Source organism: Heterocephalus glaber, unplaced genomic scaffold (assembly GCF_053883595.1).
Source record: "Heterocephalus glaber isolate CG9 unplaced genomic scaffold, H.glaber_assembly_v1.0 deba00001593, whole genome shotgun sequence".
NCBI classification, from domain to species: domain Eukaryota; kingdom Metazoa; phylum Chordata; class Mammalia; order Rodentia; family Bathyergidae; genus Heterocephalus; species Heterocephalus glaber.
The window spans coordinates 10,790,742-10,804,130 of NW_028258368.1; the positions used below are offsets into that span (position 1 = coordinate 10,790,742).

The 13,389-nt window shown below is 42.4% G+C and overlaps 1 protein-coding gene across 3 annotated transcripts in view; it reads left to right on the forward strand.

The window, feature by feature from the left end:
* Nucleotides 1-13,389, forward strand: part of LOC101710489 (uncharacterized) — a 96,422-nt gene that overhangs the window by 34,753 nt on the left and 48,280 nt on the right. For all 3 annotated transcript variants that reach the window (XM_087193520.1, XM_004856931.3, XM_087193521.1), the window contains one exon: nucleotides 13,192-13,341. In XM_087193520.1, the coding sequence (XP_087049646.1) occupies nucleotides 13,192-13,341 (150 nt within the window). The remainder of the gene's footprint in view (nucleotides 1-13,191; nucleotides 13,342-13,389) is intronic.

Genomic DNA, 13,389 nt, shown 5'->3' on the forward strand with positions numbered 1-13,389 from the left:
CAATTAAAGCAGAAGAAAGAAGGAACACTTCTCCCCTCATTTTAGGAACTCAACATTGTGCTAATCCTAAAACTGGATAAAGATAATAGAAGAAAAAAGTATGAACATAGATAGAAATTTATTTAACAAAACAAACTCTTAGAAGTCAGATCTGGCAGGATGTAGAAAGTGGTTTTGTTATAGGGATGGCAGTGTTGGTTCAGCATTGGAAGATCCACTCCCAAAAGTAATCATTTTAACAGAGGAAAGGAGAAAGCCATATGATCCTGTCACTAGTTGGAGAAAGAGTATTGGACTAAATTCTACAGCTTTTCATGGTAAAAGCTATCAGGAGACCAGGAGTAGAACAGAACCTTCTCAACAGATCAAAGACATGTACTCCATACTTCCAACAAAAACTCCTTCTATGAATGGTGATGATACAATGCTTTCTCCCTAAAGTGGGGAACAAGGGCATATATGCCTACTCTTCATCTGTCCATTAGACTTTGAAACATAGATCTAAACCAAAACAGTCTGGCAATAAAATGACACAAAACTAGGATAGGATTGGCATGGCAGAAACAAAATCTTTATATGTAGATGAAGTGATCATCTACAGAGAAAATAGTAAGAAATCTCTAGGAGCCCCTAGAACTTGTATTTGAATTTAGCAGGATTAGAAAACACAAGGTATATATAAAAATTCAGGTCTGTGTATACTTGCTATAAATAAAGAACTGGATATTGAAATTTTAAAGTTATGTAGGAGTACAAAGGACCCAGAAAAGCCAAGAACAAAAACAAAAACAGTGTTGGAAGATGTTTAGCACCCAATTTTAAGACTTCTTCTAAAGCTACAGTAATCAAGGCAGTGTTGGTGTAAGGAAAGACATATAGATCATTTGAATAAAACTGAGAATCTAGAAATAGAACCACACATATATGGTCCACTGAGTTTTGAAAGATTATTTAACATTAGCATTTTATAGAATATAAACTCAATTCAATAGCCGAGGAAGAGATAGAGTCTTCAGCAAACAGCACTAGAACACCTGGTATCCATATATAAAAAAATTAACCTCAACCCTTTTTTTCCATACATGAAAATAACTTGAAGGGACCTATGAACCTAAATAAGAAAGCCTAAAAGTATAAAACTTTAAGAAGAAATCATAAGGGAAAATATTTATGAATTCAGGGTAGGCAAGAACTACCTAGGATACAAAAACCATGATGTATAAAAGAAAAAAAATTGATGAGATTCCATCAAAATTTAGAACTTTAAATGACATCATTAAAATGAAAAGTAGTCCTTAAACAGACCATATTTACAATGCATATAACCTATGACCAGAATATATGAAGAATTCTTAGAGCTCATTAATAGACAGCCCAATTAAAATGTAGACATAAGAAGATGATAAATAGCCAGTATAGCACAAGGAATGGTGCGCAACTCTAGAATCAGAAAAATACTAATCAGTACAATAATAAGATTGAATTATACACTCATTAGGGAGATGAAGTCAAAAGTTTTCAAAGCCTTGTCATGACTTTTTCTTTTTGTTGTATTCTCCCCCTTTCTGTTTAATTTGTCATGCCCAATGAATTCATTCTGCTGGGTTTCCTGGGGTTGTGATCCTCATTGTCTATTCCTAGGGTGTTATCTAAAATTTTTTGGAGTGCCGGTTTGGTATTCATGAAGTTCCTGAGGTGCTCTTTATCATGAAAGCATCTTATTTCTCCATCAATTTTGAAAGATAGCTTTGCAGGGTACATCAATCTGGGTTGGAGGCTGTTTTCCTTTAGGGCTTGAAATACATCACTCCAAGCTCTTCTTGCCTTGAGGGTTTGCATTGAGAAGTCTGCTGTGATTCTGATGGGCTTTCCTTCGTATGTGATTTGTTTCTTTTCTCTCACTGCTTGTAGAATTTTATTCTTCTGTTGGATTTCTGGAATCCTAATCATTATATGCCTATGTGTAGATTTTTTTTGATTAAAGTTAGCTGGAGTCCTATATGCCTCACTTATCTGTATGTCAAGTTCTTTCCATCTCCTTGGGAAGTTTTCTGCCATCACTTCTGTGTAGAGTTTTTTTATGTCACCTGCACTCTCTCCTCTCTCTTCATTGACTCCAATCAGTCTTATGTTATTCTTCTTTGGATCGTCTAGCAGCTGCTGGATTGATTTCTCATGTTCCCTTACAATTTTAAAACAATTTTTCTTTTCCTCCTCACTAATTGCAATCTTATCTTCTATATGTGAAATTCTATCCTCACATTGGTTCATTCTGCTGCGCAGATTTTCAATGGAGTTTTTAATCTCTTGGAAATCTGTTTGTATCTGTTTTATGGATTCCATTTGTTTCCTATGTTGGGATTCCATCATGTTGCTCAGATCTTCTACTTTTTTATCTGTGTCCTCTCTAGATTTATTAATCATGTCTTGCACCATGAGCAAGATCTTTGCTGTTATCTGAGTAATTATTTCTGATTTCATTTTTCCCAGATCCTCTTTTGTTGCCAGTTCAGAGAGTCTAGGTGGTTGAGTATCAGAGTGTTCCATCTCGTTTCCCTTTGGGGTTGCTGTAGGTGATCCAGAAGTCTGTTTTTGAGGCTTGTTTATGTGTCTTCTCATTTCCATGGGGGGGGTGCTTCTGGCACCCACAGGGCTCACCTTCAGTGCCCTAGGAGCTTGGGATGGCAGCAGGGGAGCTTCCTTCCAGGTGCTGGGACCTGCTGAGCTTCACTGCCCTAGGAGCCTGGGATGGAGGCGGTGAGCTTCCTTCCAGGTGCTCGAGGCGATACTCTTAAGTGAAATAAATGGGACACACATGTATAAATACCAAATAGTTTCTCTAGTGTGAGAAACTGAAAGTGTAAATAAGGACTAAAAGGTATAATAGATATGTGAAACAGGAAGAAAAGGGGCAAAGGGGTAGCATAGGGGAAAGGAAAGAAGGGAATGGAATTAATATGAGAAAATGAAAAAAATGGAAACAAAGTCTTTGTAAATAGGGAAGAATGGAGGGGTTGAAGGGAGGGCAGGGGAAGGGGGAAAAATAAGAACCAAGAGAGATTATGGAAAGGTGCAAATTTCCAATGATGAATGTCATTATATACTTAAAATGTACCAATAAAATTAATTTTTAAAAATCAGTAGTTCAAATGGAAGAGGATGTGTGTTGTGGAACAATATAAGGCAGGACAAGCAGGATAAGGGGACTTTGGGATTTAAATGGGAAGGAGAGGTTGACAGCACTGAGGGGATGACACTGAGCAGGGCTTGGAGGAGAGAGACATGGGTGTGGGTACCTGGTCTGACCATCCAAGGAGGGCTCCCAGGGGCTCGAGGTGAGCAGGGAACAGGGTGGAGGAGGTGTAAGAGTGAGAAATGGATGCATGTTGAGTGTGGAGAACAGGCAGAGTGGCAGAGACACTGTGGTCATGGGAGGGGGAGCAGTGTGTCTGCGGGATCTGGCTTTTGCTCAATCAGATGAGGAGTCGTTGCAGGGCACAAAGCAGCAGAATACCATCAAGTTTTGCTCTATTTGCAATTAGCAATTCCCAGATTTCACAAGCCAGCCTAAGACTCTATGTGTGTGGATGTGTATATGTATGTGTGTGTTGTGTGCACACCTACACATGTATGCACTTATGCCCAGTGCTACCAATGCATCTTTAGGTATATTTATATTACATTTCTTCTCATAGAGCATATCTAGTGGGTGAAATGGGTCCAAACTGCTATCTTCCCTAAGGATCAGGTCTTTGTGAGATGGTGGTTCAGCATCACATTTAAAGAGCATCCCAGCATGTCACAGGCCCAAAATGCACACCCAGGGAGGTGATGAGCCAGGCCTGTGGGTGAGGAGATGGAGCATGACTGGTCACACCACTGGGTTCTCTGTGGGGACTGTGAAGGAGTCCTCTGCCATGGGGGAGCTGTGTCCTCTCAGAGCAGATGCATTGCAGGCCTGATCCTGGACCTCAGGAAGTGACTTCTTTCAAATAGGGCCCTTGCAGATGAATTAGGGGCCCTGGAGCAGCAGGCCCCCTGTGCAGTGGGACTGGTGTCCCTATGAGAAGACCACTGCAGACACACAGAGGAGAAGGCCATGTGGAGACTATTAGTTATCTTCCTGTCACTGAGAACTTAAAGGAGGAGAGGTTTATTTGGCTCATGGTTTTTAGAGGATTTAGTCTACAGTTGATTTGGTGTAAGGTAGGAACAGCATGGTGGAAGGGCATGGCAGAGGACTACTGCTCACATCATGGCAGCCAAGAAGCAGAGAGCCAAAAGGAAGGGAGGAGCCAGGGACAAAAATATACCCTTCCATGTCACACCCTGAGTGACCTGCTCTAGCTACCTCCTAACAGCACATGAGCTATCAAAGTCATCAGTGGATGAATCCAGTGATGAGTATAATGCCTCCAAGATTCAATCACTTTCCAAACACATGAGACTTTTGGATCTAAAGCATCACAGAGACAGAAGCAGAGACTGGCACCATGTCACTACTTCCCAAGGGAGGCTGAGGACACTGGCCACTGCAGAAGTGGGGAGATCAGAAAGGAACCTCTCCAGGAGCCCTCAAAGGAGCCAGATCCTGGACACACTGTTACCTCAGCCTTCTGGCCTCTAGACCTGGGGACAACTTTCTGTTGAGCAAACACACCCCATGTGTGTCACTTTGTCACCACCATCCTAGGACTGGAATACACCATCCACTGGATCATAAGGTGACTGTGGTCTCTGGGTGTGTGATACCAAGAGGATCCTACTCAAATTGGGGTCATCCTTGGTTCCGTGTGCCACCCACCAAAAAGACCCCTGCTTTGTGTTAGGACTGTGCTGGGGTCCTGTTGCTTCTCATCACTGTCACCCAGTCCCCAGGCCTCCCCCTGGACACCTGCTCATCACCGCTCGCTCCAACCCTACCTGTGCAGTCACCTCAGGCTCTGTGGCCACTCCCCTGACCTGGCCTCATTTCTCCCACGTGGTCTTGTCTGTCCTCCTTGGTGCTGCCCATTCTTTGCTCTGCTAGCCCTCAGCCTGACAGTCTCCTCAGAAAGGCCTCCTTCTCTCCTCCCCTGTTCATGTCTGCTCACTGCAAAGTTGGCTGGCATCCTCCTCCCCCACCCGGCACACTCCCCACAGCTCTAGTCTTCTTCCTCCTTCTCTCTCTTCTCTCCTTTCCTCTCTTCTTCCTCTCAGTCTTTCTCTGTATCTCTAGGTCTTTCTCTGTCTCCATTTCTGTCTCTGTCTCTGTCTTTCTCCTCCACCCTTCTTCCCTCCCTCCTTCCTTCCTTATGGTGCTGAGGATGGAACCCAGGGCCTTCACATCAACTTTTTAATTTTATTTCCTTTTGAGATGGGTTCTTGCTACGTTGCTGAGTTCAGGCTGGGCCAGAATTTGCAGTTATTCTGCTTCAGCCTCCAAGAGTGCTGGGATTACAAGCATGTGCCACCACACCAGGCTCTGTTTTCTCTCTTGTCCAGAGCCCCTAACCCATAGTCAGCTTCTAACTGACTATAGAACCTGAGCTTCAGGGGGTCAAGGAGTTTGTCTGCTTTGTTTTGCTCATCAATGTTTCTTTCTTAAAAGCCCAAAAGAGGGCCGGGGATTTAGGTCAGTGGTTCTGCTGCCTGCCTCACAAGGGCAAGGACTGGAGTTTGATCCCCGTACCAAAAAAAAAAAAAAAACCCTAAAGAGCACCTTCCACATGGGAGGCATTTAATGTCTGCTTTCTAAATAGGTGAGCAAGTGAGTGGATACAGAACAACTGAGTTTCTCTGAGGTGTCTGTAGGTAGAATCAGTACTGTTTAATGCAAGCCCTGCCCAAATCCCAATGCCATCAGAACTAGAGAAAAACAACCATAAACGTTATATGCAACTAGAAAAGACTCTAAAAGCCAAAGCAATCCTGAGCAAAAAGAACACAGCTATAGTTATTGCACTCCTGATTTCAAAATATATTATAAAGCTACTGTAATCAGAACAGCCTGGCATAAAGACAGTCCTATTGGTCAGGATAAAAAGCCCAGAAATAAGCCCAAGCTATTTTGCTAAATTGATGTTAGACTAAGGTGCCAGAGAAAACACCTTGGGGGAAGGGACAGTCTCTTCAATAAATGGTGTTGGGAAAGCTGGACATCCATGTGCAGAGTGAAATTGGATGCTGTCTCACACCAAATATAAAATTCAGCTTAAAATGAATAAACTGTTTACACATAAGATTCAAAACTGTAAAGCTACTAAAAGAAAACAGAACAGCTCCATGATATTGCTCTGGGCAATGATTTTCAGATGGGACTCCAAAAGCACAGGCAACAAAGGCAAAAATGGACAATAGGATTAATTCAAAACAAGAAGATTTGCACAGCAAAAGAAACAACAAGTAGGGCCAGGGATTTAGCTCAGTGGTGCCGATGTCTGCCTGGAAAGCACAAGGTCCTGAGTTTGATCCCTGCTTATCCTCCCCCTGAAAAAAAAGAAAAAAGAAAGAAACAACAAGTAGAGTGAGACAGCCCACAGACTGTGAGGAATTATTTGCAAACACTTATATCTGATAAGGGACTAACATCCAAACTATAGAAGGAACTAAAAAATTCGATAGCTGGAAAATAACCTGATTTAAAAATGGGCAGAGAATCTGAACATTTCTCAAAACAAGAGATATAGGTGGTCAATAAGTATATATATTTTTTAAAGGCCCAACATCTCTAATAGTTTAAATGCAAGTTTAAACCCCAATGAGATATGCCTCATGCCTCATGAACGGTGACAAAGCCATGTATGTTTAGACGGCGCCTCCATCTCGACTAGGAACATTTTCATATGAAATAGACAAGAAACCAACCTCTCAAGGTCAAAGGGTGTATTTCCTTCAGTTCCAAGCCTTTATCCCTGCTCTACCTGTCTTTCCAAGCTGGCTTCGTGTTGTGTAGATAGAGTGCAGTTTCTTTAGCTAGTAAGAAGCAACAGTTCCAGCCTGCTACCCCCTTTTTAGGAACAATGCAAGTTTTGCAGCATCTGAGACTCAAACTAATGCTTGAGCTCCCCGGGTCTCCTGTGTGGTCCTCACCCAGCAGGGATTTGTCAGAAAGGCAGATATTCTTGGGTCCCACCCCAACCTGCTGCTCCAGGCTGGCATGGGGTGACTCTGTAAGCCACTGTCACAATGTCTCCAGGTCATTCTGACCCTCACTGAGGTTCAGAACCATGCCCCAGGGGAGCAGGAGGGGGTTAAATAAAGATAGTCACCTGAAGACTTTGAAGAACACGTTTACACCTTTCAGAAAACTTCTTGATGTGGAGATAATTCTGTCAATCACTTGATTCTGGACTCTACTGGAAGTCAAGCCAGGAATCTACTCCCAGGCCCTGAGATCTCCCACCTCCCCCAGTGTAGCCTCCTTCTCGCCCTGGGCACCTTGATGGGATTAAAAATACACAAAAACCTTTCTGTTGATAATACTTAGTGTCAAATATCACTGTCCTCACAGGAGGTCATTAGCATTCGATTAATATGTGCATAAAATGTTGTCTGAGCCAAATACACAAATTGAGAAATCAAAGAGGGTCCCTTCACACCTTTTGCTGGCTTCATCCTGAACATTTATTTGTTTTAAAACAACTTCCTCAGGGAATTTCCTTCCTAAAAGAAACTCCTCTCCATTTTAAAGGAAAATTACCCCTCTTCCCCTCTCCTTAACAGATTTCTGACGGCAACCCTATAATGAAAGCCAGGGAGGTTGTAACTGCCATTTTTTTCTCTCTTTTTTTTAAAGTTGTAGGTGAGACTCTTTAGAAAATATTCTCGGGAAATTTAGAAGCTACAAAGGACTTGCATTTTGTATGACATTTATACTAATACTTAACTAATGCTTACGTTTTTGTGTTGGCAATTAATTGCTGAAAAGCAGTAGCCTGGGAGCCATGTGCCTATAAGGAAATTTTAAAAATCTTTATGGACATTAAAGAATGGACTTTCTGCTCAAAGTTGTATTCTATCATTGAAGTTATTTTTAAAATGATACTTACCAAAAGTAAGGATAGGAAAAAAATCTAACTGTAATTACAAAGATTTAAAGTGTTTAATAATCTCAGGAAATATTGTTAGGACATTTTTTTTTTTTTTTGGTACCAGGGATTGAACTCAGGACCTTCCTCTTGCGAGGCAGGCAGCAGAACCACTGAGCTAAATCCCCGGCCCTGTGCACAGTTTTTTGATGCTTCCAAGAAGTCATGTGATTTTGTGGAGGGTTTTTTTTTTTTTTTGACAAAATTTTTCTCTGAGACTGACTTATTGAAAATCTTAAAGATTATAATTTAATTTTTTTAGTGACTTAATTTTTGTCAGAACCAAAGATGTAAAAAATTTGTACTTTAGAAATCACTTTCATCCTCTTTTATATCTCCCTGAAAAAGAAGATAAGAGAACAGGCACGGGACCAGGCAACAAGAAGAGGGGGTGCAAGTCCAATCCCACCTCTGCTCCCCACCCTTGGCTACCTGGAGGAGATGCTGCCGAAATCATTATATATTCCAGCAGTCCTCAACAAATTTTAATCACCAAATGAGTTTGTTTTCTTGCTAATTAGAAGTGAGTGGAACAAAGACTGAGGCATATTTACTGTGTGTGCAAAGTCTGGGGAGAAGGTTAGGGCTCCTAGTTGCCTTTCCCTTTGAGACTCAACCTGCATTTATTTTGGAAGACCATGAAGAGTTTAAAGTACGACAATGAGACTGGGGTGGGGAAATCTGGATGTTGGCACCCTCAACTTTAGGCTTTCTTGGCTGTCACAGCCTCAGTTTCCAGATTTCAGCAGATGCATTAGTGTGGGAATGAGGTGTGGTCAGCTGGGAGCCTGGAGGAGAGATGGCAGAAAGCAGAGGTAAACTTCCTGGGTAGATATCATCCTACCAAATTTTCCCAGGCTCTGAGGCTAGGCCTTTAGGAGGTGGCAATGGGCAAGAAAGGCTCTTTGTTCAAACAGTTTTAAAATTGACTTTTGATGTTAGACGTCATCACAATGCATTCTGTCCTAGCTGCTTGGGACTTACAATAGTCTTCTAGCAAACAGAGCTCCCCTTCAGCAAAGACGCAGGTTGTGTGGGCATCTGGAGGGTGATCTTCCTCCCTCACCTGAGAAAGGGACTAGAGCTCAAAGGTCAAAGCCATAAGCATGGAGTAGGGACCTGCCCTGAGCTGCCAGGGGAGTCAGGCTGGCTGTGGTATCAGTAGCACCTCTATGCCCCAAAGCAGGACAAACCAGGCCATAGGAGGAGAGACACAGGTGGCAGCAGCACAGGCTGTTGGGTACAGTAGAGTTGATGTCAGTGGCTGCCAAGGAGAGAAAAGATGCTCAGGACTTGGGATCCAGGTGGAGGACTTAGCTTGGGGCTACATGCAGTTCTGGGGAAAGGCCTGAGCTGCCTGTTTGACGTCCTGGGCTCCTTTTATAAGCTCAGCCAAGTGAGGTGATGAAAGGGCACTGGTGACAGGTTTATAATATATTACACAGTGACAATGACCTGTATGGAATTACTAGACTCAGGACACAGCAACAACCTCCAGAAAGAAAGCCAAAGTTATAAAAGTTTAATATCTAACAAACTTTGTGTAAAACACTGGAGAAAGGATGTAATATGGAATCAGGGCCTTCTCTTTGGTTTACACCTCATATTTTAATTATGAGGGAGATGAGTGGGGAGGAGCACATTGTTTTTAGTGGAAGACATTGTTCATCTCAGTTGTAAAGGAAATGTTAATCTTTGCCTATTGGAGATATAAATGTATAATCAGAGAACCAGTAATTAGGCCTACTCAATATTATAAAGAACTTTATATAAAATGAAAAAAGATTCATAAGAAAATGACATTTAAAAAATGTGAAAAGATGATAAAACTTTACACCGTAAATGTACATGAATTGATAGTATGCATAGACATGAGTATGTAGCTTGGCTAAACAAATAAATACTCAAGAATAACAGGTTGCATTAAGCTTCATAACTGCCAGTGCTGCAGAGAGGTGGGGTTAATTCTCTCTGCAGGTGGCACATGCCAGAATCAGGAGGAGGACCTAGACAGAGATGAAGGAGTAGAAATGGTGCACTTAAACATGAGAAACCTCAATCCCTCTAGCAAATTTCATTTAGACACTTTTGAAGAAGTTAAAGGGGCCGGGGATTTAGCTCAGTGGTTCTGCCGCTTGCCTTGTAAGCACAAGGACCCGAGTTCGATCCCCGGTACCAAAAAAAAAAAAAAAGAAGTTAAATACATGTTTCATACACAAGTAAAAAAATAAAAGTCAGCCTGGGCAACTGTAAGACCCTATGTCAAAATAAAAAATAAAAAGAGCTGGGGATGTAGCTCACTGCATAGGCCCTGAATTCAATCCCCAGTACCACAGTAAATAAATTTAATCCAACTAAACAGTTAATAAGGGGATAAATTAAATGTTAACACTGATTCAAAAGAGGATGTGAGGCACAGAGTGCTCTGCAAGAGGATAAATCTTTACTTTTGGGGTTATCTTTTCCACTGGACAGAAATCTGTAACTGAAATGGGTAGAAATTCAACATGTGACTTCACTAGCTCTTCAACCTTAAAGTTTTAGTTTGGGATTCTAGTTCAATTAAAATAAATAGTAAGCAATGACTCCCCCTAAATATATCCACCAAAGAAATTAATTGATGGGCCAGTTAAACAGTGTTACCATCTGACATCCACAAGAATTGTCATCTGCGTTTTTAACCTTTCCCAAATTTTGAGTGATTTGTCATAATCTCAAGATACTTTTTGAAAGTTTTACATTTACATATTTCTTTGCATTACATATTTCTCTATGGGAAATATTCCTTCAAAATATTGATTTGAAAGAAAGGGTCCTAATTTGATGACTGAATCTGGTAGAAAATCCAATATGTAGATATTATCATTCATAACAGCTGAGTTGCCATTTCCCACAGTAATTGCCTTTTCACTGACTTCCAGTGTTTGCATGATTTGAATTTCTGTCTTAGCCAATGGCAAGCCCTGGAGGACCAGTGAGGAGCAAATGGAGGCCAATTTGGGCAGATGGATGGAACTTCTTACTTAGTTGAGGGTCTGATGTGACAGTTCTGGGGAATCAATGGAAGTGAGTTCTTCCTCAAAGATAAGGGAAAAGTTTCCAGGGGATTCAATAATTGAGTAAGGAAAATCTACCTGGACACCTGCCACATTCTGAGAGGGGCCAGACCCACTCACAATGAAAGGCAAAAGAAAAACAGTAAAAACTTTCTAGATGTCTAAAGAAAGAAAAGGACAAAAGAAGTAGAATGCTGCAAATGTTTTTCTAGAGTGGTGGTTGTTCAGTTGGATGATCATTCTGTTTGGGACTCTGCTTATTCTAGTGCAATGTTTAACTGAAGTGGCTAAGAATTGAGGTTTATAGAAAGTTAGGGGCCGGGGATTTAGCTCAGTGGTTTTGCTGCCTGCTGCACAAGTGCAAGGACCTGAGTTCGATCCCCGGTACCAAAAAAAAAAAAAAAAAAAAGTTGGCCTGGGAGTGAAGTTGGATGCAGCAGAAAACTGTGACTTTATTTTCAGCCATTCTAAACAATTAAGGTTTTACAAAATGCACATATATTAATGTGATATCTTAAATAAAAATTATTAGAGGATCTAAAATTTTAGATCTAGAAGAAGCCATGTAATTCAGTTCATTTTATCTAGAAGTTTTCGCCTCAGGACCAAAATTGTTGCTTTAAAACTAAAATAATAATTAGTATCTATATATCCTGTATTATATTCATGTGCTTTGAGTTCTAATTCAATTAAAGTCAATGAGATGATTTCATTATAGAAATTTAATCATATTATCCTAGCTAATGTTCAGGGTACAGCACATGAAATATACAGATGAAATATATTTGAATTAATTTTCATCAGGAAAGACAAAATTGGAGGGAACATAAAGGGACACACATACACCTCAGAAGACAGTGGAATCACTTTTCTGTCCACACACTTCTCTTCAGTTTCTTTCTAGGATTACTTGGTCAAAGTGGTTGTCGTCTTCCCTTAATTTTGCCAGTGTATCAATGATGATGTCTTTGTCATTAGTCGCCTTCCACAAAGGGAGTTTATCACACATGAGGAGACCATGGAAAAACAATTCTCAAGGCTTAGGTAATGCTTAGGGGAATACTCGCTCTCTCAGTCTCCTAGAGTAGACCTGACATTTACCCTGAAACCACTTTCCCACGTACTTCCTAAAATGTCCAAGATAAACACTCATAAAAGGCACAGTGAGTAGGCAGTTCCCTTGCGTAGCTCTAAGTTCCTAGGCCCCTCTCGGTGTGTGGTCCGCTGCGCCTGAAAGACCTGGGCTGAGGGAGAGGCCGGGTACCCAGGGCCGGAGCGATGCTCTCTCCCGCAGGGACCTGGCTGACCACTGGGCGTCGCTGCGTGAGGGCCGAGAGAGGTGGGAGGATGAGCTTCGGACCGCGCGCAGGAAGTGGGACCCGCCCTGAGCAGCATCTGTCAGAGTCTGGGATGCTGGAAAGAGCTGTCATTTACGCGAGGGAGGTGGCGCACGCCTGTAATCCCAGGACTCTGAAAGGATAAGGCAAGAGGATCGCACGTTTGATCCCAGCCCGTGCAATTTAGCGATTTAGAGAGATCCTGTCTCAAAAAATAAAAAAAGGGGATGTAGCTCAGTGCAAAGGCGTTGTGTTCGGGGGAATAAAAAACGAAACAAAACTGTCATTTAAAAATTAAAACCGTATGTTATCCCAAATAATTGAGTCGGAAAATTATGAGAGGTTTGCCTGACAAATCACTACTCCTTAAAGAAAGATAATTTTAAAAGAATAGCCTGCAATTTGAGGGGCTCCAAGGAGCATCTGGTCATTCAAAAAGGTTGTTTTCTACGAGAAACGACTTCAAAAGACCCCCGAAGAATGGGTCCCTTGGTGACTCCGCAGTTTCCCGGAGCGATCCCGGGCGCCTTTACCCTGGAGTGGAGAGTGAGGCGGGGACGATCCCGGCGTTCCCAGACCCTTTCGCCTTCCGGCCGCCGCTGGCCCTGCGCCCCTCCTTGCTGGCCAACCCGGGCGCCCCCGGCGGCGGGTCCCCGCGGCGCGCTCATTAGCGCCCACTCTTCTTAATGGCTTCCTGTGGCTGGGTGTTTACTTGTCATTTGTTTGCAGCTTTGTTTCCCAGCTACTACCAGACCCCAGGCTGGCCGCTTTCAGTGCCCCGGTTTGAAGTCTGCGCGGCGAGAGTTGCCAGCTTCCCCGCTCCACGCCTCGCCCCGGACGGGCCGCATGTGGTTACCTCCACGGTCCCGCGTCTATCTGGTAGGAGTCCAGTAAGCGGGGCTGAGGACGCGGACAGACCCTCTCCAG